This window comes from Mirounga angustirostris, unplaced genomic scaffold, assembly GCF_029215605.1.
Source record: "Mirounga angustirostris isolate CCGP_5_RB_7025 unplaced genomic scaffold, mMirAng1.0.hap1 SCAF_10, whole genome shotgun sequence".
Classification (NCBI taxonomy): Eukaryota; Metazoa; Chordata; class Mammalia; order Carnivora; family Phocidae; genus Mirounga; species Mirounga angustirostris.
The window spans coordinates 137,753,861-137,774,705 of record NW_026991718.1 but is presented as its reverse complement, the minus strand read 5'-3'; the positions used below and the strand labels follow the sequence as shown (position 1 = coordinate 137,774,705).

The following is a 20,845-nucleotide window of genomic DNA, read 5'->3' as shown; positions in this document are numbered from 1 at the left end:
GGGCCAGAGAGGAGGCCTGGGGCTCAGAGGGTAATTTCGTTCAGTCGAGAGCAGATGGTGCTGGCCAGCTGTGCCCGTGAAGGCTGTGATGTGCACACACATGTGTGCGCGTGTCTGCGTGTACACGCGTGTGCATGTCTCTTTCTCCTTGCCCCCAGGGCCCCGCATCACAGCGTAGGCCCTTCATGCTTGGGACCCCCGCCCACCTCCAGAGCTTTGCCCTCGTACCAGTCCCTCCACTCGCCCCTCGCCACCCACCATACCCATCTGAGCCTGGCCAGGCTTCCCCTGCCCACCCAGTCCCTGACCCCTCAGGCCCAGGGTCGTGGGGCTGGCCAAGAGCTCAGGTCTGAGTCCCCCCCCCTCGGCTGTCCGGTCAGGCTGGGCTGGGCTCTCATGAGGCAGGGGAGGCAGGATCTCTGCCTCCAGGCGCCTGTCTCTTTTCCCCCAGTCGGTGTAGCTGAGGAAGTTCTGTTACTCCACCCGGCACCGGGACCCAAGCCGGGTGGGGGCTGCTGCCCCCTGGCCGTGATGGGGCCATGGAGGGCTGGGCGGTGGGCTGGCGCAGGGCGACCTCTGGTGAGCCAGGAGATGGGGGTCCTGGGGAGGGGGCTTTATTTCTGCTTGTCCTCATCCCCTGAAAACAGCTCGGTGCTACGGTCTCCACTCTGTACCATGACTCAGAACCCTACTGCGTGCTTCCTTCCATGAGGGAGCTCTGGTGCCTCTTCCTGGGGGGTCCTTGCCTGGGATAATTCTTTTTTCTGTTTTTAAGATTTACTTATTTATTTGAGAGAGAGAACGTGAGCAAGGGGAGGGGCAGAGGGGGAGGGAGACAGAGTCTCCAGCAGACTCCCTGCTGAGCGCAGAGCCCGACGACGCGGGGCTCGATCCCACGACCCTGAGACCATGACCTGAGCCAAAACCAAGAGTCGGCTGCTCAAGAACTGAGCCACGCGGGCGCTTCTACTTGGATAATTCTTTCACTCTGACTTGGCCTTTGTTAGCTGTGACCCTGTCTTGGTTCAGGTGGTGGGAGGAGGAGGCCCCAAGCCTGAAGCTTTCTTTCGTTCCCATGTTTGTGGTGCTGTGAGGTGGGCCCCAGCTTCCGTCCCGGTGAGGCTGCAGTGAGGATGCCCAGGATGACGCTCTTCTCGGAGAGACTCAAGCAGTTCTGCGCTGAGCTTTTGTTTTCAAGCTCTAGCGTCCAGAGGGGCACAAGGATCCAGATGCTCTTTCCTGATGGGGTCGATGAGCCTCCGTCACGGCGGAGGTGGCCCTCTGAGTGGGTGCCGTGCTGGCTGGGTCCTGCGCCCCGTGCCCCCATCCTGGCCAGTGTGGATGTAGGGCAGCTTCTCTGTCCTTCTGACTCAGCCTTGAACTGCAGCCAGGACATCCTGCCTCGTGGAAGGGGTGGCTATGCCCCTGGCCTCTGAGACCGGGACTGGCTGCCCCAGAGTGACCTGGAGATCCTGGGGGGGCCTCTGAGTGCGAGAGGTGCAGCATGCCAAGGGCCGGTGCTGCTCCACAGACCTGGGAAGGCCGGGAGGAGGTGGACTGCCCCCCCCCCCCCGCCAGCCGGCCCTGGGGGCAGGGAAGGGGGCTGGAGCGTTGCTGGAGGAAGGGGCTTGAAGCCCATGAGCCATGCACACGGGGAGTGGTGCGTACACACATGTGTGCGTGTTGGGGGAGTGGGGGTGGGCATGGGGGCCCCACGTTTTGAAAAGATCAGTGCAGGCTTTGGGAGCCAGTGAAGCGTGAGCGTTTTCTCTGTCCTGAACTGAAAAGAAGGCTACGGGAAGGGTGGGAGGCAGGAGGCCAGGCAGCAGCTGGTGAGCAGACTGTGCCCCCGGGGCCACTTTCTTGGTGGGGGAAGGATGGCTTGGAGGCCCTGGTGAGTGTCCCTCCCTCAACCGCGGGCTCGTGCCACGGATGGATGCCCTGGGAGGGGACAGACAGACAGACTTGCATGAGCACACCGTGGCAACGCTGACGGCAGAGTCCACGTGGTGAAGGTGGCCGTCCCGTGGGCAGCTGGGTCTCTGTGCGTCCTGCCCAGCGTGCCCACGGCCCTGAGTCAGCCCTCCTCCCCCGTTCCTGACCTGCTAGTGCCCTCTGACCTCCATCCCCTTCCTGGGAGGCCACCAGGCAGGAACACCCCTAGCCCCAGGATGTCCCCTGGGGTCCACAACCGTGGGCACAGAGGTCGGGGAGGCCACAATCAGATAGCATCAGACGGGGGACGGGGGCCCACAGTCTTCCCAGCAGCTGCCCAGCCCCCTCCTCTTCGCTCTGAGGGCATTCCAGTGAGGGGAGGGGCCAGGCCCAGGGGTCCTAGCTGCCCACTGGGGACTCGGGCTCCGACTGAAGCTTTCTTAACCACAGAGACGGCGCCGCACACCCTTCCAGAACTTTACTGAGCATTCGAGACGGTGTTGGTAATAGACCACTCATTCTCTGCACAGCAAGCGGGGGGCGGGGGGGGGGGTCTAGTGACCTGCTGGACCCTGGGTACGCCCGCTGGGCATTGAGCAAAGTAGGAGACAAAAGGTGGGGGCTTGGCTGGCCCTGGTTCTCCTTGGAGACCGTCTGCGTCTTGGGAGACAATGCCCATCACCTCCTGGCCAAGCCGCCCAGCCTCAGGGGGCTGGTCTGGAGCAACCCAACCACGGCAGGCCTGCGGGGCGGGAGGGCTGTGGCATGCAGGAAAGTGGCCCAGAGCCTGGCGTGTGCCCTGCCTGCGGGCCCGCTCCCCAGTCCCCACTCCCAGCTGTCTCCTTGGACGGACCAGCCTCTGCAGGGCATACTTGGAATGTCCCCCTGCCAGAGTCCTCCTGGAAATATCCGCCACCCCTTTGGGGCCATACACAGCGGCCAGCAGGGCCCAGGATGCACCCACAGCAGCTGTTTCCGGGGCAGGTCGGGGTCCTGTGAGGAGCCAGGGTGGAGGCAGGGCCAGGCACTCCTGCAGGAGTGCAGGTGTGAAGTCCACGAAGGTCCACCCTGCCAGGCTCTGTCCGTCCCTCGCTGCGGTGCGGGGCAGTGTGGGGCCTGGAGGCCTGTCCGGCCCGCTCGCTCATGGTTCCAGCCCACCCAGCCTGTGGGAGGGACCTGAGGGCGGCTTGCTCAGAGGGGCTCTCCTCGAGTCAGCAGGCGGCCCCCACACAGCCCACCCAGCTGAGCTAGCTCTGGGTCGGGGACTGGCTCTCCCCGTGCCAATGGTGTGCTGGTGAGTGGGGCGCAGGGGAATTGCAGAGTGCAGCCAGGAGCCCTGCCAGGATGCTGTCCCTTCGCTGCCGCTGTCCCTTCCAGGACATGGCCAGTCCCCTCCAACCCCTGCTGGACGCGCCTTGTCTTGCACATGGACGGGAAGGTGCTGGCTCGGGTGCAGTGGATTTGGCCGTGTTTTCTCCCAGTGTATACGGTCCTGGTTTCTCCTGGTGATGGGCCAGGTTCAGAGAACGCGTGAACGAACGCGTGAACGCGTGGGTGCGTTCTGGAGTTGTGACTGCGATCAGAGCCAGCAGGTCTCCCCTGCGGATTAAATATCACCTTCCTGCGCTGCCTGGCTGGCTCAGTCAGGGGAGCATGTGACTGATGCCCTCAGGGTCGTGAGCCCCACGCTGGGTGTAGAGATCACTAACAAAACAAAGACGCAGACCTTAAAAACAATCGAGCTCCCCAGATATCTCTGAGTGCCTCCAGTTGGTCCTCTGTTGGCCGTGCCTGCAGGGCTGGAGGGCGGGAATCCACCACAGTCCGTGGAGTGAGGACAGAGCCCAGTAGACGGGGAGGGTGCTGACCTGAAGGCCACAGAGCCTCAGCGTCCGCTTCCTGCCGAGAGTGCCCCAGAGCCATGTGACTTGGCCTCAGGCATCCTGCCCTGGGTTGGTGGTTGGGCCTGCAACCACGTGAGTCAGAGCGGCCCGGCGTTCCCACGCTTGGGTTGAGGGAGTCCAGGACGGAGGGGACGGTGCTTGCCCAAAGAGGGCCTTTCAAGGCAGAAGGGACACCCCAAGGTGAGGCTTGGGGGCCAGATGCATTCGGAGATTTTTGTTGGAGGGCCCAAGACCATAGCAGATGCTGGGTGGTGGTGACTGGGTGGGAGAGGCAGGCCCTGGGGCGCCCTCGGGGGCCCGCTGCCCCTCAACTGCCCACTACCCCTAGGTCACTGCCTTGGAGCATCAGGTATTTGACTTTCTGGGCTTTCAGTGGGCACCATTCTGGCCACCTTCGTCCACATCGTCATGGTCATCCTGGAGCCCTTGGGCACCATCCAGTACTGGCCTCGCTACATTGTGGTGGTGAGTTCATTGTGCTCCCGCACCCCTCCCACGGGCAGGTGGGGCGGGATGACCAGCACGGGGCCTTGGGCGGCATCATGTCCTAGAAACCACCAGAACATCCCGGGAAGTCCGGGATTCAGCCGCTCCACCCTGAGACCTGTCCTGGGGTGGGCTCGGGGAAGTCCTCCTCCAAACGGAGCATGCTGGCTGCCAGACTTGGGGAGCAGAGTCCCCCCGGCTCAAGTCTCCTCCAAGGGTGCTCTGAGTTCACCTTCTCCACCTCTCCCCTTTCTTAACTTTCTAGTACGCGGTGTGGGCGGCCATCTGGGTCACCTGGAACGTCTTCATTATCTGCTTCTACCTGGAAGTGGGGGGACTCTCAAAGGTAAGTCGAGGGGTTGTGGCCAGGCCCCCGTGAGCATTACCCGCACCTGCTTGTTGGTCACTGTCTCCCCCATGGTCTGTTCCTGGCTCTGGCCCTGGCACCCGGGACAGCCCTGGCCCACAGGAGGGACTCAGTAAAGGTTTGGGGAAGACTAGTGATTTGATGGGTCGACAGGGGACTGTGGGCACTGGTGGGCAGTGGCCTTGGAGGAGGGGCCCTGGAGCCAGGGCAGTGCCGGGCAGGAGAGGCAGGGCTGGGGGCCAGGGAGCAGAAGGACCAGGGCTGCGAGGGTGCAGGTGGGAACACCTCTAGGGAGCCAGGCTCTTTCAAATGCTGGTAAAGCCCACCGGTCTCTCCCGTGGAGGCAGGGGCCCACATCCAAGCCATGGTTTGCGGGGAGTGTTGGTGGTGAACAAATCCTGAGCGGTGGTTTTGGGCACTTTGTCCATGAGGTTTTATTTCACTGTTGCCTGAAGCTCCGAGCCAGGATCGCGGGTGGGGTTTGACTCCAGGTAGGCCGTGGGGCAGACTGGCTGTTGCTCTGTGGGGTCACACCTGGGGCAGCAGGGTAGGGAAGACAGACGTTAGTTCAAACACCTAAAATGGCAGCCATGGCCAAAGCCGTGAAGGAGGGGCCTGGAGCACCGTGAGAACACACCCCCAGGGTCTGACCTGGGCAGGGAGGCCTTCCTGGAGGAGGGGGTGTGAGCCGGGTAGGGGGCCAGGGCAAGCAAAGGGAGGCCTGCTTGCAGGGGAGTGGCTGAGAGGGCCTTGGGGTCCCTGCCTCCATTGGGGGGCCCACACTGGACTGTGACGGGTGGGTGGGCAGGGTCCCTGCTGCTCACCTGCTCCCATGCTCACCCCCAGGACAGCGAGCTCCTGACCTTCAGCCTCTCCCGGCACTGGTCCTGGTGGCGTGAGCACGGCCCGGGCTGCCTGCGTGAGGAGCCAGAAGCTGGTCTGGGGCCCCCGGATGGACCGGCCTTGGGGCCAGGCGTTGGCTGTGTCCTGGAGCATGGCTACGCCGAAGCCCTGCACAGTGCCCTGCAGATCCAGTTGGCGGTGAGTGGGGGGGGCTGGGGGAGGGGCTCACCCTGCTCTTGGGCCAGGCCTCCCACTTTGCCTCCTCTGGGTCCCCCTCCCTGTCAGTAGAGCCTCAGCAGGCTGCTCTGTGAAGTGGCCTTGGAACCAGCTCCAGCCCCAGTGTGGGTGTGCGGAGGAAACCCCAGCGTGGGTGTGCGGAGGAAAGAAGGGACAGACCCACAGGCTCTGCTGGTGCTGTGGGGGGGGGGGGGCAGGGGACCACACTGGAGGTATCTGATGCCCCTGCTGGCCCTGGAGGCTCCTTCCCAGCCTCCTCCGAGTCAGAACGGACGCCTGACAGTCAGGGGGGTGGAGACGCAGCTTGGCCGCACTGCTGTGTTGATGGGGGGCTGTGACCCTGTGAATAAAACGACAGGATTCCTGGTCACATCTGAACTTCAGACAGACACCGAGCAAGTTTTCGCGTACGTGCGTCCCACGCGGTGTTTATGACACACTCTGACGCTGACACGGTGGTTCATCACGTATCTGAAATTCAAATTTAAGTGGGTGTCCTGTATTTTATCTGCAAGTCCCGAGCAGAGGAGGGGTTTCATGCAGGGGCTGGGAGTGGGCACGAGAGTCTGCAGGCCTCAGGAGCTGAGCCGGCACCCGGCACCCTCTGCCCCATCCAGGCTGGGCGAGCAGTTCTCCTGGGGGACTGAGTCTAGCGATAAACCCGTGGCTTCTCCAAGCCTCAGTTTCTCTTCTGTGACCCAGACAGTCAGCCCCCACGCCCCACGGAGGTCTGGGCGCCTGGCTTCTGACTCCCACGGAGGGGCTCTGGGGCTAGATGGGAAGCAGGGAGGAGGATTGAAGCACCAACTGCGTGGGAGGCCGGAGTCCTCGGCAGAGCGCCCCCGGCTTGCTGCTGCTAGGGTCCGGGGTCTGCACTCAGCACCGAAGCGCTAAGCCTCGTGGAGCCCATGAGGGTGTGGTAGAAGCTACTTCTACCCACGTTCACGAGCCCTGTTCTAAGGGGAGAGTCTGAAATCCGCTGCAGAGTGGCACTCGGCGCCTGTGCCTCCGGCTGGCTGCAGTTGGGGTGGGGCAGGGCGCGTGGGGGACGCAGGGCACCAGCACACGGCGTGGCTGATGTCGCCCCCTCATTCTCCTGTGCCTGCCTTGTGTCCCCCGCGTGTGGACGGGGAAAACCAAAGCCAGCGCGGGCGACTGCGGGTACGGAGCTGGACCCCCTGTAGGAGCTGTTGGCTGCAGCTGTAACGTATTATCCTGAAATATCGTGGCTTGAGACAATAAATCTTTCCGCGGGTCTGGAGTCTGGGAATGGCTTAAACGGCTGCTTCTGACTTGAGATCATTCACGAAGCTACAGTCAGTGGTCGGCAGAGGCTCTGGTCACCTGAAGGCTGGACCGGAGCTGAAGGTGCTGCTTCCAAGGAGGCCCCTGCACGTGGGCTCTCCCCAGGGCTGCTGGGGCATCCTCACCATGGGGCGGCTCGTCCTGCAGGGCGAGCAGGTGGAGAGGGACGGGGAGGGGCAGCTGCATGGCCTCTGAGACCCTGTCTTGGACATCACACTCGGTCATTTCTGGAGGATCTCAGTGTTTGCACAGGTCAGCCCTGGTCAGGGTGGGAGATGGCCCTGCAGGGCGTGAGTTCCGGGGAGGCCCACCAGGACGGCCCCGGGGCTTCTGCAGGAGCACCGACTCTCCCTGCTGTTGGTTCGCTGCTGGGACAAGGCAGATGGGGCCCAGAGTCCCATCTTCCACCAAGGCCCAACATCTCTGGATTTGAGTCCTGGGGAGACTCTTTCTCCCCGCCATCTCCCCCAGAGAGATAAGGGCCCATCTGAAGAAGAGGAAGATGGAGGCCCATAGTCTGACTTGAGATCAGACAGCTGGCTGCAAGGAGCTTGAACCCAGATGAGGCCGTGGGGGGGGAAAGGGGGGTGACAAGCCCTGTTCAGGGAGTGGGGGGCACCTGCAACATGCCCTCCTTTGGGACTTGGGTGGCTGTGGACACAGCTGTCTGGTCAGTAGAGCCCAGGCTGGCCTTGACCGTGAGCATGTGGCCTATGTATTCCAGAAAGCATGGCCCCGTCACCAGGCCCCTCAAAGCCGGGGCCTGGGAAATCTGTCCCGGCCGGCGGATGCGGCTCTGTTTTCTCACAGCCTTCTTCCTGTGCATTTTCTGCATCAGATCTCATTACCCTTTTCCTTAAATCTCAGCAGTCACTGACTTTAGGGTCCTCCTGGAGGACTCACGTGGCAAAGTGCTGCCCCCGGGGACTGGCCGGGCCCCTTTCTGAAGCTGCGTGTCGTGCAGGCTGGGGTGAGTTGTGGAGGGTCAGGTCAGGCCAGGGACAGGCCCTGCTGCAGGCTTTGCTGGCCCCTGGGGAGGCGGGGCAAGGGACCTCCTGAGCTGACTGTCCAACGGGACCCACTTACTCCTGTCCTGCCCCACTTCTGCCACGCTCCCTGAGCCCACGTGGGTCACAGGAGGCCCACAGAACCTAAGGCCTAGTGGTAAGGAGCCAGATGGCTTCGCCCCAGAACCTCAGAGCGTTCATCCAGGTGAGCCTGGCACCACACAACAGAGTCCAACCTGGCTAAAGTTCTCCAGCCCTGGACAGTGCTGATGACCTGGGTCCGGCTGGTGCCACCTTAGTGAACCACTTAACCTCTCTGTCTCAGCTTCCTGTTCTGTAAACTGGGAAGCACTGGTGGAAGGGCCTGATGGGGGAAAGCAGGTAAAGGCTCCGGTAAACACACATGCAGTAGGTGCTCAGTCGGTGTTGGATAGTAGTTTCACGAACACGGCAAAGGACACGGGCAGCTCGGACATGTCTGCTACGGTCACTGGAGGAAGACACACGGGAGCTTGGGCGTGTCCTCTGCGGTCACTGGAGGGGACCGGTCAGATCTGGAGGCTCCTGACTTTGCCTGGTTCAAACAGTGGTGTCAATATCAATGTGTCCAGGTGGATTTTGGATTTATAGGACAGAGGTTCTGCAACCAGCAGCTGACATTGGAAAATGAATTCCGAATCTAGGGCCATCCATGGCTGTCCATGGGGGTCCATGGCATGAGAAAACATGGCAGTTCAGGTGGCCTGCACACTTCAAGGTTCCCTCCTGCCCGGGTTTTAGGCCCTACAGACAATCAGACTATGCAGCATTTAGGGTTCTGCCCCCATAGCCAGGAACCAGAGCTGCCCTTCCCTCTGTGCTGCGGACCTCACTCACTAATATAAAATGAGGGCCACGGTTACCTGAAAATGCATGGGAACCCAGGTGCCTTCCTTCGAAAGGAGAAAGAACCAACTTGACAAGGATACTCCTCGATGCTTCTGAAGTCATTTACAGAATTTGTGAAAAGGCAACAGGAAGGAAACTGGGGACTAACAAAGGAGGATTCCTGGTGGGAGTTTCCAACATGCTGGTGCTGGTACTGGAGGAGAGTTCCCCGTGTTGGTGGGAGAAACCACTGCGTTGCTGCCATCCTTCACCTGCAGGGATGGACGTTTCCCTCGAGAAATACGAGTTTCTAAATACTGGTCAGCTAGTATGTGCTTGGCCTCGCAGGAGCCAGCCCTCTGATGATTGTTTTGGAGGGCTTGGAGAAGCAAGCCCTTAGCTGGCTGGCCTGAAGTCTGGCTGGCAAGGAGAGAACCAGCCAAAGGAGGCAGAGAGCCCAGTGCTGGTGGAACGGGGTCTGCAGGTACTGCGGGCCTCTGGGAGCTCCAGGGAGGAGCTGGGGGTGGAGCGCGGACGACAGACAGGAGGTGGGAAGGCAGAGGGGTGGCCATGGGGTGGCCTCCTGCAGGACCCCGTGGAGAAAGAGCCCTGGGGTGGGAGGCGGTTTCAGCACCACGGCCAGCTCCGGCCCTGGGCCCTTCCAGGGAGGAACGCCAGGTACCGCGGCCGGCCCAGCCGCACAGCAGCGCCCGGAAGGCTGTTTGGGAGGAGCCCGGCTTGTCTGAGTCAGCATAGAGCAGGCCCACTGCCTGCTGCCTAGAAGGATGGGGGCTTCCAGAGCAGGGCACAGCACCTTGTCTCCTCCCTCCCGGCACTGAGGGGGACCGTTGGACCTGATCTGTGCATGAAGAAACAAGACCCAGAGCTCACGCAAACCCCTCAGGTCTCACCGCTGCTGGTGGAGGGCTGGCCACGCCCAGAAGGCTGCCGGAAACTGTCCTTCCCGAGGTCCGTGCTGCTGGCCACCTTCCTTCCCCTCTACCATTTCTCACCCCATCATGGGCTGTGCTAGTCTCAGACAGACCCCACCACCCTCTCCCAGAAGATCTGCTGGGGCTTCTCCGTAGCAGTCACCCCTGTGAAGCATCTTTTCTCTTTGTCCCTCTGACCAGTCAGGATCCCAGCAAGACTGAGATGGTGCACTTAGGTAAGGTCAGTTCCCGGGGGCTGGTGAAGGGGCTGTTCTAAGTGTGGGTGCCATGCCAGGGACTACACAGAGTATCCCACTCCCTTGGGTGCATAGCCACCGAGCTGTGGCCCCTCTGGCCTGCAGGGGTGTGGGGAGGAGTTACATCCAGGCAGAGCTCTTTGGAGTGTCCCCCTGCCCCTGGGAGGCAGCCCTGCAGAGAAGGGACCGAGGGATCCACGCTTTGTTTCTCTCCTTCCCCTCTCCTGCTGGGCTCCCCATTGGCCAGCCCAAGCAGGAGGATGCTGGAGTCTGGACACCATCCACACCGCAAAGGGTGGAGAATGTGGAGGAGGGTCAGGTGGAGCACCTTCACACCACCGCCATCAGACTCTTGCTCCAAGCTCCATCCTTGGGGTGGAGACCGTTGCTTGGTATGGGAGATGCTCAGACGCCCGACAGCACGACCTCACCATCATCGGCAGCTTCCCAGCATCTGCGGTGGAGGCTGACTTTGCTTCCCTGGGCAGAGCCTCCCAGATGAGCTGGGGCTGCCGGCCCCTTCCAAGACCCTGTGAGCACATGGGGCTGTGGGCCTTTCATGGGAACCTCTAGCTGCCCTGTGGCATTGAGATGCGTTTTGCTGTCAAGTTATAAACAGGCAGTTGTGTTCAGGGACCACTCTGTGCTCTGGCTGTGAGTCAGGGGTGGTCCCCTCATTCTCATTTAAGGGGAATGCAGTTCCCCGATGGCGGTGAATGCCACACTTGGGAGGTGCTCACCCTTGGTTAGCATTGCCTGGGCCCCACAAGTGTGGAGAGACTGGACCACGGGCAGCGCCAGCCCCGCACCGTCTCAGCCAGAGCCCTTTCTCCCACAGTGGCCCTGGTGCCTGGGTGTCCACGGGGCACTTAATGCCTGCCTGCCCTCTCCCCTGAAGTCTGAGCGTCCTCCTGTGAGCCTGGCTGGGGAGCCTCTGCCCAATCAAAACCCTGACTCCCTTGGGACAACAGCCAGCCCTGTCCACTCTGCCCAGAACTGCCTGCTGTGCTGGGTCCTTGGCACTTGCAGCCGAACCATCCAGCTTGGCTGGCTCCAACTTCTCCAGCCAGGGCTGCATGTGGGTGCCCCCTCCCCAAGGAGGAGAAAGCTGGTGGTTGGCTGCTTATGGCAAGAGGCCCTGGGGATGATGGCCGGGCTGGAACTGGGGGGGGGGGGTTCAGTTTGGGGGTCCATCAGCTGTGGTCGTGTGTCTGAGGGCTTCTCTCTGCACCTCAGCCTCATCTTCCCGACTCGTCCATTGGCCAGCCCTTACCCCGCTCACCCTCATCCCTGCAGTGCCCCCCACAGAGGAAGTCAGACGCCGCCTGGAACATCAAAGCTAGAGAAGTTGCACAGATCCGCTCTCCTTGTCCATTTTACAGACAAGGAAACAGGCCTAGGAGGGGCTGTGGCCTCGTGGTCCGGACGCTCTGGGGCTTCTGTCCCCACGCCTCGAGCTTGCCTTGTCCTCATCCCGACCTCTGGGTGTCTTTCAGCTCGTGGGCTTCGTCTATGGCTGCTACATGGTCAGCGTTTTCACCGAGGAGGAGGACAGCTGTGAGTGTGTGGCTGCCGGGCTCCCACAACAGCCTCTTGGTTGCCTGGCCTGGACCCTCCAGGCAGTGGCGGCGGGGAGGGGAGCAGAAGGCTCACAGTGACTCTGGCCATTCTCCTGGCCTGTCATTGCAAAGCCTGAGACCTCGCCTCTTAGATGGATCCCCCTTGCCCTCAGGGGTCCTTGCCTGAGCAGAGAGGGTGGGGGGTCAAGCCACCTGAGAAGAAATGAGCAGGGGCCCCGGGCTGTGGGCATCAGGGGTCAGCTCATACCAAGCCCCCAGGTCCAAGGGCTCCTGTGCTGCAGAGCTGGTCCCCCACAGCCCCCACAGCAGCTGTGGGTGGGAGGTTGAACCCTCAGACCTGCAGAGGGATGGACCCCTCGGCCTCCCTGCAGCTGAGATTGGGCCCTCCTGGCTGTGGTGTCCCTATCAGGCCCTCAGTGCCCGCTGGACCCGTCGGAGCAGTATTTTTGCTTCCTGCTCACAGAGGGGGGCCCCCTTGACCTTCCTCTGATTTATAATTCCAATGCTCAGGCACTCTTGTCGGCCCTGACTGCCCCGGCTTTGGCGTAGTTTCCTGGGAAGACTCTACAGAGGACAAAGCTGGCGTGCATGGGGACTGGGCGCACCCAGGGGGCCTTGGCTCCCGTGGGCAGAACCCTCCTTGGGGTCAGAACGGGGATCCAGATTTTCTGTTCCCAGGGGTCAGGTGGCTGTGGAGCTGGCAGTCCATGTGTCCAAATGGCATCCTTTTATACTGGGAGACCAGGCTTGCTCTGGACCAGCCCCCAGCTCCCCCAGCTGTCGTGCTGCATGACCCCCAAACCATCATTCAGACCACTGCTGGCTGGGAGAGAACCAGAGGGAATTCACGTGTTGGTTACATTGAAATGTTTTGGGATGGGAGCCACACCTGGGGGTTCGGAAATGCGTTAGCTCTGCCCAGCAAGCCCAGCTACCCACTGGCTGCCCAGCACAGCTTCAAGGGGCAGGTGGCTGATGCTGGTGGATGTGGTGGGGGCATGGTTGGGTCACAGTGAAGCTCTCCGAAGCCCCAAGGACCCGGGCCATCCCTGCAGGCCACCTCCCCCTGCTGAGCTTGTCAGTGTCCACTGGAATATTTTACCACGGGAGTCACAGTGTTCATCTCCAGAGGGACATGGCCAGGTCTGGGCCGGGCCTGGGGCAGTGCCTGCCCTCCCCCGGGGCCCCCAGGCTCGCCCCCGCCTCTGCCATCACCACACCAGGGTTGTGGTTGGGTGTGTTCTCCATTCTGCCATCTTCTCCATTGTTTGGGTCTTGGTTTCTTTCAGTTGATTTCATTGGTGGATCTGACCCATTTCCTCTCCACCATGTCAATGAAAAGCCTTCCGACCTCTTGTTCAAGCAGGCGTACTTGTATGTCTGGCCAGCAGAGCCTGCCCCTGGCTGGGTCTAGCCGGTTGGGTTAGCACAGCCGTGAGGCTTCTCTCCTTGTGGAAGCCTCACCAGACATCCGTCTGTCCATCCACCCATCCATCCATCCATCCATCATCTGTTCGTCTACGTAGGCCAGCTCTGGGCTGGGTAGGGAGGTGTCAAGGCTCCGGGGCTCGGCCCCCACCCCCTGGAGCTCCAAGCCCAGCAGAGTCTCTGGAGTTGGGTCTAGGACGGTTTTGTGCCAGGGGGCTGGGGGGGCATGGAGAGGCCACGTCCCAGGAGGGCAACGTGGCTGTTCTCTAGGTGTCTCACTGCAGCAGGAAATTTGGGGTGTTGGTTTCTTTGGAGAATCAGGCTTCTTTGCTCTTAAAAAGCAGTGTCCAGGACCCTGCACTCTCCCAGGCTCAGGGTGGGGGTACCTGGGCCTCTGTCCACCTCCTCTCAAGCAGCCTTTGCCAGGTCCCACACATAATCCTGAAATTTGGGGTCCAAGAGCCAGCTGGGGGTCCTTCTCTCCATAGAGCTGGACTTGCTCCATCCCACGCAGGCCCTCGGACACAATCCTGCCCTTCCGGCGACACCTGTGGCGGGGGACCCCGGCGCTCTTGGCAGCCTCACCCTTTCTGCCCTATAAGTGAAGGCCCATCTCAGCCAAGGGCCATCAGGGGTAGCAAGCGTCCCATCTCCGTGACAGGACAGCCCTCACTCAGGCCGCCGAGCCAGGGCAGAGTATGAGAGCAGACACGCGGGCACACGGGGCTCTGAGGGACTTCGCCAGGCTGCACGGGCCTCTAGGGATCTCCTCCAGCCATTGGAGCCTGGGTGGGCCCCTCACCCCACCCCCAGCTTGGTGGCCCAAACCCTGCTGTCTGCAGACACAAGGCGGGGCCTGCCTAGAAGCCCCGCCCCTGCCAAAGGCCAGGAAGCCCTGGGCTGCTGGGATGGTGTCCCTTTTGCATTTGGGGCTCTCCAAGGCAAGAGGGCACAGCAGCCCCTGCTGAGGGCTGACTGCCCCAGCCTTCCTGCCCGGGTGCTAAGGGCTGCCCCTCAGGGCGCTCTGACCTCTGCCCACCCCCACCTTGTCCCCACAGGCCTGCGTAAGTAAAGAAGCACCAATCCCTCCCGTGTGCGACCTCCAGGCCCAGGGACCACCGAAGACTGTGGGGAGATTCACCTGGCCTCCCTACTCCCAGGGCCCTGCAGGTGGCCAGAGCATCTGCCCCCGGGGCCAGGTGATGGGACACCAGCCAGGGCCAGTGCCAGGCTTCGGATGGCTGCAACTTCAAAACAATTTATAATTTCCTTTTTCTTAAAAAACGAAAACAAAGAGAAGACACAGAATCCTCCAGCAGCGCTGGGATCTCTGTCACCCACAGCCGGCCTGGGACTGCTGTCCGGCGAGCCCACCCTGGGTGCCTACGCCAGCCCCAGGCCCCCCGAGGCTGCACACCCCGTGGCTGGGGGAGGGGTGGCCACAGGGACTTTGAGACAGGAATGTGTGACCCCACCACGAAGGTCAGTGTAAACCCACAGTGACCCCCCTGCCCCGGGCAGCCGGGCTCCTGATTAAATACTGCACACCCCGGCTGCCGTGAGCTGTCACCCAGACAAAGCCCCCACCTGCCCAGGGGCCACCGATGGAGCCCTGGGTGGGCCGCTGGGCTTGACCAGGAGTACAGGCTCCCTCTGTCCACAGAGCAAGGCGCTTCCTTGTCCTTAGCCAGCGGTGCTCTTCACAGAAGAGGTTTAAGCCCTGGTCCTGCAGCGTCCCCACAGTACCCCCAAATAGAAAGTAGAAAGGACGCTGCCCCGTAGACCTCCTTCCCTGAGACGCAGGAGTTTGGTGGAGAATTACAAGCTCAGTCTCCGAAGTGGCCCGGGGCTAGAGGTTTTAGAAGTCCTCACAACGCAGAGAAGAACAGAACGAGGGAGAGGAGAGGGGACGGAAGGGGCCCTGTGGACACGAGGAGGCATGTGGGGAGATGTGTGGCCGTGCTGCCCCGCTGATAAGTGGGCGGGGGCGGGGGACCTTCTGGAACAGAGGCTGCTGAGCACCATCCAGGGAAAACCCACTTTATTGTGAATCTCCAAAAGCATCCAAGCATCAGTAAAACCACCTTTACACCCACTCCCTTTGCCATGACGTCTGCAGCTCCCTTCCACCCTGGGCTGCGTCTGGGGACTTGGGACAGCCCGTTGTGGATGCCAGCTCAGCTGTCCTCAGCAGGCCTGCCGTGTGGCCCGAGGGACAGGCGGAGATGGGCAGGGTGCCCACCAGCTCTTGAAGGACCTGGGAGAGAAGGAGGGATGAGTGGGCTACTCCTGGTTGGCTTGTCCATGGACCAAAGACTCCAGCCTGCAGGAAGCTCCCTCCCCGGCCACTTGACCCCCCTGGAAGACGCTCGGAGAGACGGGATGGGGGACACAGAATCCTTTGACTACCAGGAGGAGGCCATGCTTCCTGCCAGCCATAAAAATCCAAGGTTCACGCTCCCCTCCCTCACCGGTCACGCCTTCCCGCCTGGCCTTGGCCGCCAGGTTAAGGTCTCTGCCCAGGCCCTGCCTCATGACAGCCCCACCTCCAGAGCCATCCTCCCCTGGGCCTGGCTGTAGCCCACACACCCGGCTGGACAGGGGCTTTATCCCCCCGATCCCTGGGGAAGTCAAGGCAGAGTTGGGCCCAGCTGGTATGGTTAAAGTGCCCCAGCAGGTGGTGGCCAGCCGGGGTGCTGCGTTGAGAAGGACCCAGAGAGTGGGTGTGAGCGTCGAGGGAAGGTAATGGGTTGATCAGCAACATCTGCCGGGGCCAGGGAGCTGGAAGAAGTAGAGGTGCTCCCTCCTGCCGCCGCCCACGCCAGTCAGCCCCGGTGTTGAGATCGCGGGAGACAAGGTGTGCTGGGGGTCCCTGTCCAGGCCCGTCCTGACATCTCTGAGGCCCGCGTGGGGACGTGCCCACGTCAGGCCAGGCTGGGCTCTGCCTGTGGGTAGCTCCGTGGCCACTCACCTGGCCTAGGGCAAGAAGGTGCGCACGCGGCTGCGGATGGGGGCCCTGCAGATGGGGCACAGCTGCAGGGCTGGTGCGCACTCGGCACAGACTAGGTGGCCGCAGGGCACAAAGACGGTGCCCACGGCGCGGTCCAGGCACACCTTGCAGGTCCGCTCCTCCCACAGGCACAGCAGCTGCTCTTCTGTATCCCGGGCTCCTGGGGGTTCGAGAACCCAGCAGCGCCCTCTGGGCCAGGGCTCCACCCGCTTCCTCCAAGGACACAGTGTCCACCCCCAGACCTCCACCTTCTGTCCTGGGCTAATGGGGGACCCCTCCGTCAGGATGCGGGGGAGGTGGCCCTGCCCCCCGTGGGTCCCACCCTCACCTGGCTCCTTGGCACCTTCTGACTGGACCTCTCTTCTGGGCGTGGGCAGCTCAGGACCCGTGTGGACAGGAGCTGTAGGTGGTGAGGAACGGACTAGAGGCCCCCGGGGAAGTGAAACCCCACGCGGAGGGGCCACAGGCCAGGCCTGGCTCTGGCAGGAGCCCACCCAGCCCCACAGCCCCCTCCTGCCCCTCCACGGCATGCCGGAACCCCCAGGGCCCACGCCACCATGACGTGCCCCCGCAGACCCCGCGTGGTGGCCGAGGGGCTTGTGCCCGGCGCCGTGGGGCTGCGAGGAGAGCTGTGCCCAGAAGGGACGAGCAGGGAGAGGCCAGGGCGGGGACGCACGTCTGGCCGCCGTCACCCGGCCCCCCTCCTCTTCCTGGAATAGGTCGGCCGCCAGCTGGGATGTGGAGATGCCCGCGGGCGCCGCCCACTGGTGCCTGCTGCGGCAGCTGCTGTGTGTGGCTCGGCCCGAAGCCCACGCGCAGCACGGCCCGCACCGCTGGGCACCGGCTCCACGCGGACCAGTCCTGGCTGCCCCTGGCACCTGCCGGCAGGGTGAGGGGCACTGGGCCGAGGGCAGGGAGGGCTGGGGGGGGGGGCTCAGGGTCACAGGAGAGGGGCAGCGGCTTGCCACCGTGGCCGGCCCCCAAGGGCCTCTGTGGCCGTCACGGCCACCTTGTTGACGTTCCAGGGAGGGCTGTTCCCCCTTGTTCAGAGGCGCCACCACACGGGAAAGATAGTAAGAGCTCATCGCCAGGCCACTACAGACAGAACCCCGCCAGGCGCCGGGCGCTGCTCCCAGAGCATCACGCAGACCGGCTCGGTTCCAGGCGAGGGCGACGCCATCCCTGTGTCAGAGCTCAGGGCGATGAGGCTCAGAGAGCAGAGGTCACTTGCTACAGACTTAGAAGAGCCAGGGTCTGAACCCTGGAGCCCTCGGACCCTTGCCCTGCAGTCCCTACACGCTGCAGGTGTAGACAGCGCCCCCCACCCCCGCGCGCTCCCGACTGCAGCCCCCTCCGGGGCGAGGGGCATGGGCTGCACAGCTGCCTCTCTTCACGCTCCCATTGTCGGCCGTGGGACTGGCGATGCCCACAGCGGGCTGCTCAGTGGTAGCGGGGACTGCCTTCCCTCCCCCGAGCACCAGACACACAGGGCACCTGCATGCAGCCCCCTGCCCCCCACACAAGCCCAGGTAGCACCCTCACACCTGGCCAAGTAGCCTCACTGTCCCTGCACTGAACACCTCCGCCACAGTGCAGGCCGCAGGTGCCCAGGGAGCAGAGCACGGGGCACGCACCTCGGCTCACCTGAGGGGGTGGCAGGGGCCCTGTCTTCTGGTTCTTCCAATCGGTCCTGAAAGGAGCCAGAGAACATCTGTGCCCTGAGTAGAGGGAGGAGTGGGGGTGGGGAGGGACCCGCCCCACCCGAGCCCTAAGGAGAGGCAGGACTCACCCAGGAGCCGGGCAGGTGGCAACAAGCCTCCTGGACATTGCAGACAAAGTCCCATCCCTTTGTCTGGAGCAGGAATTCGCACCTGGAGAAAGCAGGTTGGGAGGTCTCGTGGCAGCGGGCTTGGGCTGCTGGAGGACCCCTCCAGCCAGCCTAGTGCCCCCTAGTGCCCTGCAGAGGGCAGCTGGGGCTGAGTGTCAGGCACTTGCTGGGAAGGCTGTTTTGGAGACAGCCTCTGTGGAGCATCAGGGAAGAAACAGCAAAAATGCTATCCCCAGAGGCCCCCATCCCCAGGATTCGACCCCCCCCCCCCCGTGCCCAGCCCCAGGAGCGGCCTGCAGGGTCCTTACCTGGGGAACCACTTGGCATGCTCTGTCCAGGGGTCATCCCCTTGCTCCCAGCTCTGCAGACCCCCATAGCAGAAGAAGCACCTCACTTTGTCTTGCTGGCCTAGGTGGAGCACGGATGCTGGCCTTGCCCACACCCGGCCTCTCAGCACCCACCCACTTGGCCAGGTGTGCCCCCCAAGGCCGTGGGGGCTCCCAGGTGGTCTTTCCTTATGTGGCAAGGGTTATCTGGGGTCACTCAGGAACCCTGGGGGCTCCCACTGCTCTCTGCCCCCCTTTGCCCTGTATTCTCCTTGGATTTCACATGGACCCCACTTTCTCAAAGGTGAAGTGGGGATAGCAGGGCCTTGGGACTGATGCAGACATTCATTCACAGGAAGGCAGGCAGGTCGGGGCTGCTACAGGCCTGTCCCTGGACCCCAGGGGCCCCGTGGACACCCCAGACACCTCCCATCCCAACTGCCCCGTGTACTCGCCACTGTGTGAAGCACCCGAGGAGAGACTCCGAGGGGGAGGGACAGGTGTGGAAAGGCCGCAGGACCCCCACCCCCCTCTGTGTCAGTCCCAGACCCGCCCTGCCCTGGGGGAGGGGCTCCAGGCCAGCAGGGTCCCGAATGGCACCCAGGCCCCCAGAACTCACCGGTGTGGAAGAAGCCTGCGGCAGCCAGCAGCTCAGGCCGCACCACGGCGGTCAGTGGCCAGTCATAGAAGGAGGCCAGCCGCAGCTCCTCAGAGCCCATCCCCGGGAAGGCCGGCCTTGCGGATGGGGCAGCCCTGGCCCCCTCCTCCTCCTCCTCCTCCTCCCGCTCTGCAAGGGGGCGCAGCTGGCCCAGGATCTGCCCATCCATGTGGTCCTGGCCTCCCCAGGACACAGCGCAGCAGGTGCCCTGGCCCAAGGTGTGGCCACACAGAGAGAGGGGCCCACAGCGCCCCTGTGTGGGACTGTTGTCAGCCGCCCAGCGGCTTAGCTCTGGGCCGCAGCACCAGCACCTGGCCCTGCCCTCGGGCCCCATGGAGCAAGCACCAGCCCTGACCAGTCCTGCAGCAGTGACGGGGCCCACGGAAGCCAGTCCCGGAATGTGCCCAGCCAGCCTGCCTCAGGGCTCCTGAGCCCTGGGCCCCGCCTGGGGACAGCAGGGGCCTTTGCGTCCAGCAGCTGGGCAGTGAGGGCGGCACAGTCCTGCCCCGGATGCCCCAGCGCGGGGAGCGGCCGGGGGCCCCACTGCTTTCTGGAAGGGGCAGCGTGGCAGTCAGCATCACGCGCTCTCGGCAGCAGGGGTGTGTCACGGGGCTCCCAGGCGGGGGCCTCGCTCCACTCCACAGGGGTGGGCGGTGACTCTCGGGACGGAGGGGGAGGGGTTGGAGCACGGACATCCCTCCCGAGGCCCCAGAGGCCTACTGCTGGCTAAAGGACCTGGGGTAGGGGGGAGGCAGGCAGAAGGGGGAGGCGATGCTCTGGGTCAGCTCCGAGTTCCCGGGCCAGGTGCCAGTGCCAGCCTCTGAAGGCGGAAGGTTCCAGGGGTTCTGAACTATGCAGTTAGTGCCCCCCCCAGAGGGGAGGGCATCCCCCTCTCAGGGATGCCGCCGGGCTCCCAGGGATAGGCTTACCTAGTGCCGGGCCGGGCACTGGAGCAGTTTCCCTGGACATTCTGCTCTGAACCCTGGAGCAGAGGGGGCATGAGACATCCTTGCGCCCGGCCCGGCCAGGAGGGTCTCAGCTGGTCAGTGTGCAGCACTGAAGAGCGGGGGCACCTGGTCTGGGCGCCCAAGCAGCAGGACCAGTCTGATGCAGCAGGTACAGTAGCTGGAATGGTGACTCTTGTGACCCCTTCCCAGAGGTCCCTGGTGTCGGGTCACTGCGGCCCTGGGGGCTATGATTCCAACGGGAAAACAGCCCGCACCGTGTGGCTTCACCCTCCAGCCTAGTCCCACCTGGACACTGAGGCTGAGGAGGTGACAGAGGTGAGCTCAGGCCAGCCCCTTCCCCAGAGCTCGGGAAGGACACAAACCCGGCTGTCCCTGATCTTCATGGCTCAAGGGCTAGAGCTGCACACTGCCCTCCCAGGTGCCCCCTGCTCTGCCTCAGAACCAGCCCACCCCCCTGGGCCTGGCTGGGCACCTCCGCTTTCCTAGGTAGACATGGGGTGCCCCACTGCCGGCCAGGGGTCCCAGGTTTCAAAACTGCACTTGCTCCAGACCCAGATCAGAGCCACCGGCCACATGGGACAGGCTTTCCTCAGACCTGGTCATGGCCACAGGGTCTCCACCAACCAGCTCAAGCCCTGGGGCCCCAGTGCCCCCAAGCCCAACAGTTAGGGAACATGGGAAGAGGGCAGTACCCAGGGAAGCTGGAGCTCCCAGGTGGGCAGAGCATGTTCTGATGTAAAGGATGCAGAGGAAGGCTGGATGGGGTGTGGGGGCCATGGCCCTGCTGCCCCCCTGGCCCCTGCCTAGGAGCTCAAACCTACTCCCTGCTTCCTGGGGCAGACCTTACTCTTCTGCCCGCTCAGGCCCTAAACCCTCTCTCATCCCTAACATGCTTTTCCTGGCAGCT

General features: G+C 63.1%; 2 protein-coding genes across 2 annotated transcripts in view; one reads left to right on the top strand and one right to left on the bottom strand.

The window, feature by feature from the left end:
* Positions 1 to 13,134, top strand: part of NKAIN4 (sodium/potassium transporting ATPase interacting 4) — a 28,529-nt gene extending 15,395 nt beyond the window's left edge. Inside the window, 6 exon segments of the mRNA XM_064573562.1 lie at positions 4,168 to 4,219; positions 4,222 to 4,304; positions 4,591 to 4,671; positions 5,539 to 5,733; positions 11,637 to 11,697; positions 13,010 to 13,134. Coding sequence (XP_064429632.1) covers positions 4,168 to 4,219; positions 4,222 to 4,304; positions 4,591 to 4,671; positions 5,539 to 5,733; positions 11,637 to 11,697; positions 13,010 to 13,134 — 597 coding nt within the window.
* Positions 13,135 to 15,269: 2,135 nt separating this feature from the next.
* Positions 15,270 to 19,304, bottom strand: BIRC7 (baculoviral IAP repeat containing 7). The gene is made up of 7 exons (XM_064571792.1): positions 18,932 to 19,304; positions 18,295 to 18,394; positions 17,948 to 18,029; positions 17,803 to 17,848; positions 16,460 to 16,558; positions 16,120 to 16,345; positions 15,270 to 15,405 (listed from the first exon to the last, which is right to left on the bottom strand). Exons 1-6 carry the CDS (start codon positions 19,302 to 19,304, stop codon positions 16,125 to 16,127), a joined length of 921 nt encoding a protein of 306 aa, XP_064427862.1. The 3' UTR covers positions 15,270 to 15,405; positions 16,120 to 16,124.
* Positions 19,305 to 20,845: the final 1,541 nt, after the last annotated feature.

What these genes read in the sequence shown, in the direction of transcription:
- BIRC7 (XM_064571792.1), bottom strand. Translation starts at nt 19,304, where the DNA reads ATGGGGCCCGAGGGCAGGGCCAGGTGCTGGTGCTGCGGCCCAGAGCTA. An exon ending in GCCACCTGCCCGGCTCCTGG is followed by an intron (nt 17,849 to 17,947) that starts GTGAGTCCTGCC and finishes GGCTCCTTTCAG; the next exon opens with GACCGATTGGAAGAACCAGA. An exon ending in TGGGACCCACGGGGGGCAGG is followed by an intron (nt 16,346 to 16,459) that starts GCCACCTCCCCC and finishes CCTGGCCCAGAG; the next exon opens with GGCGCTGCTGGGTTCTCGAA.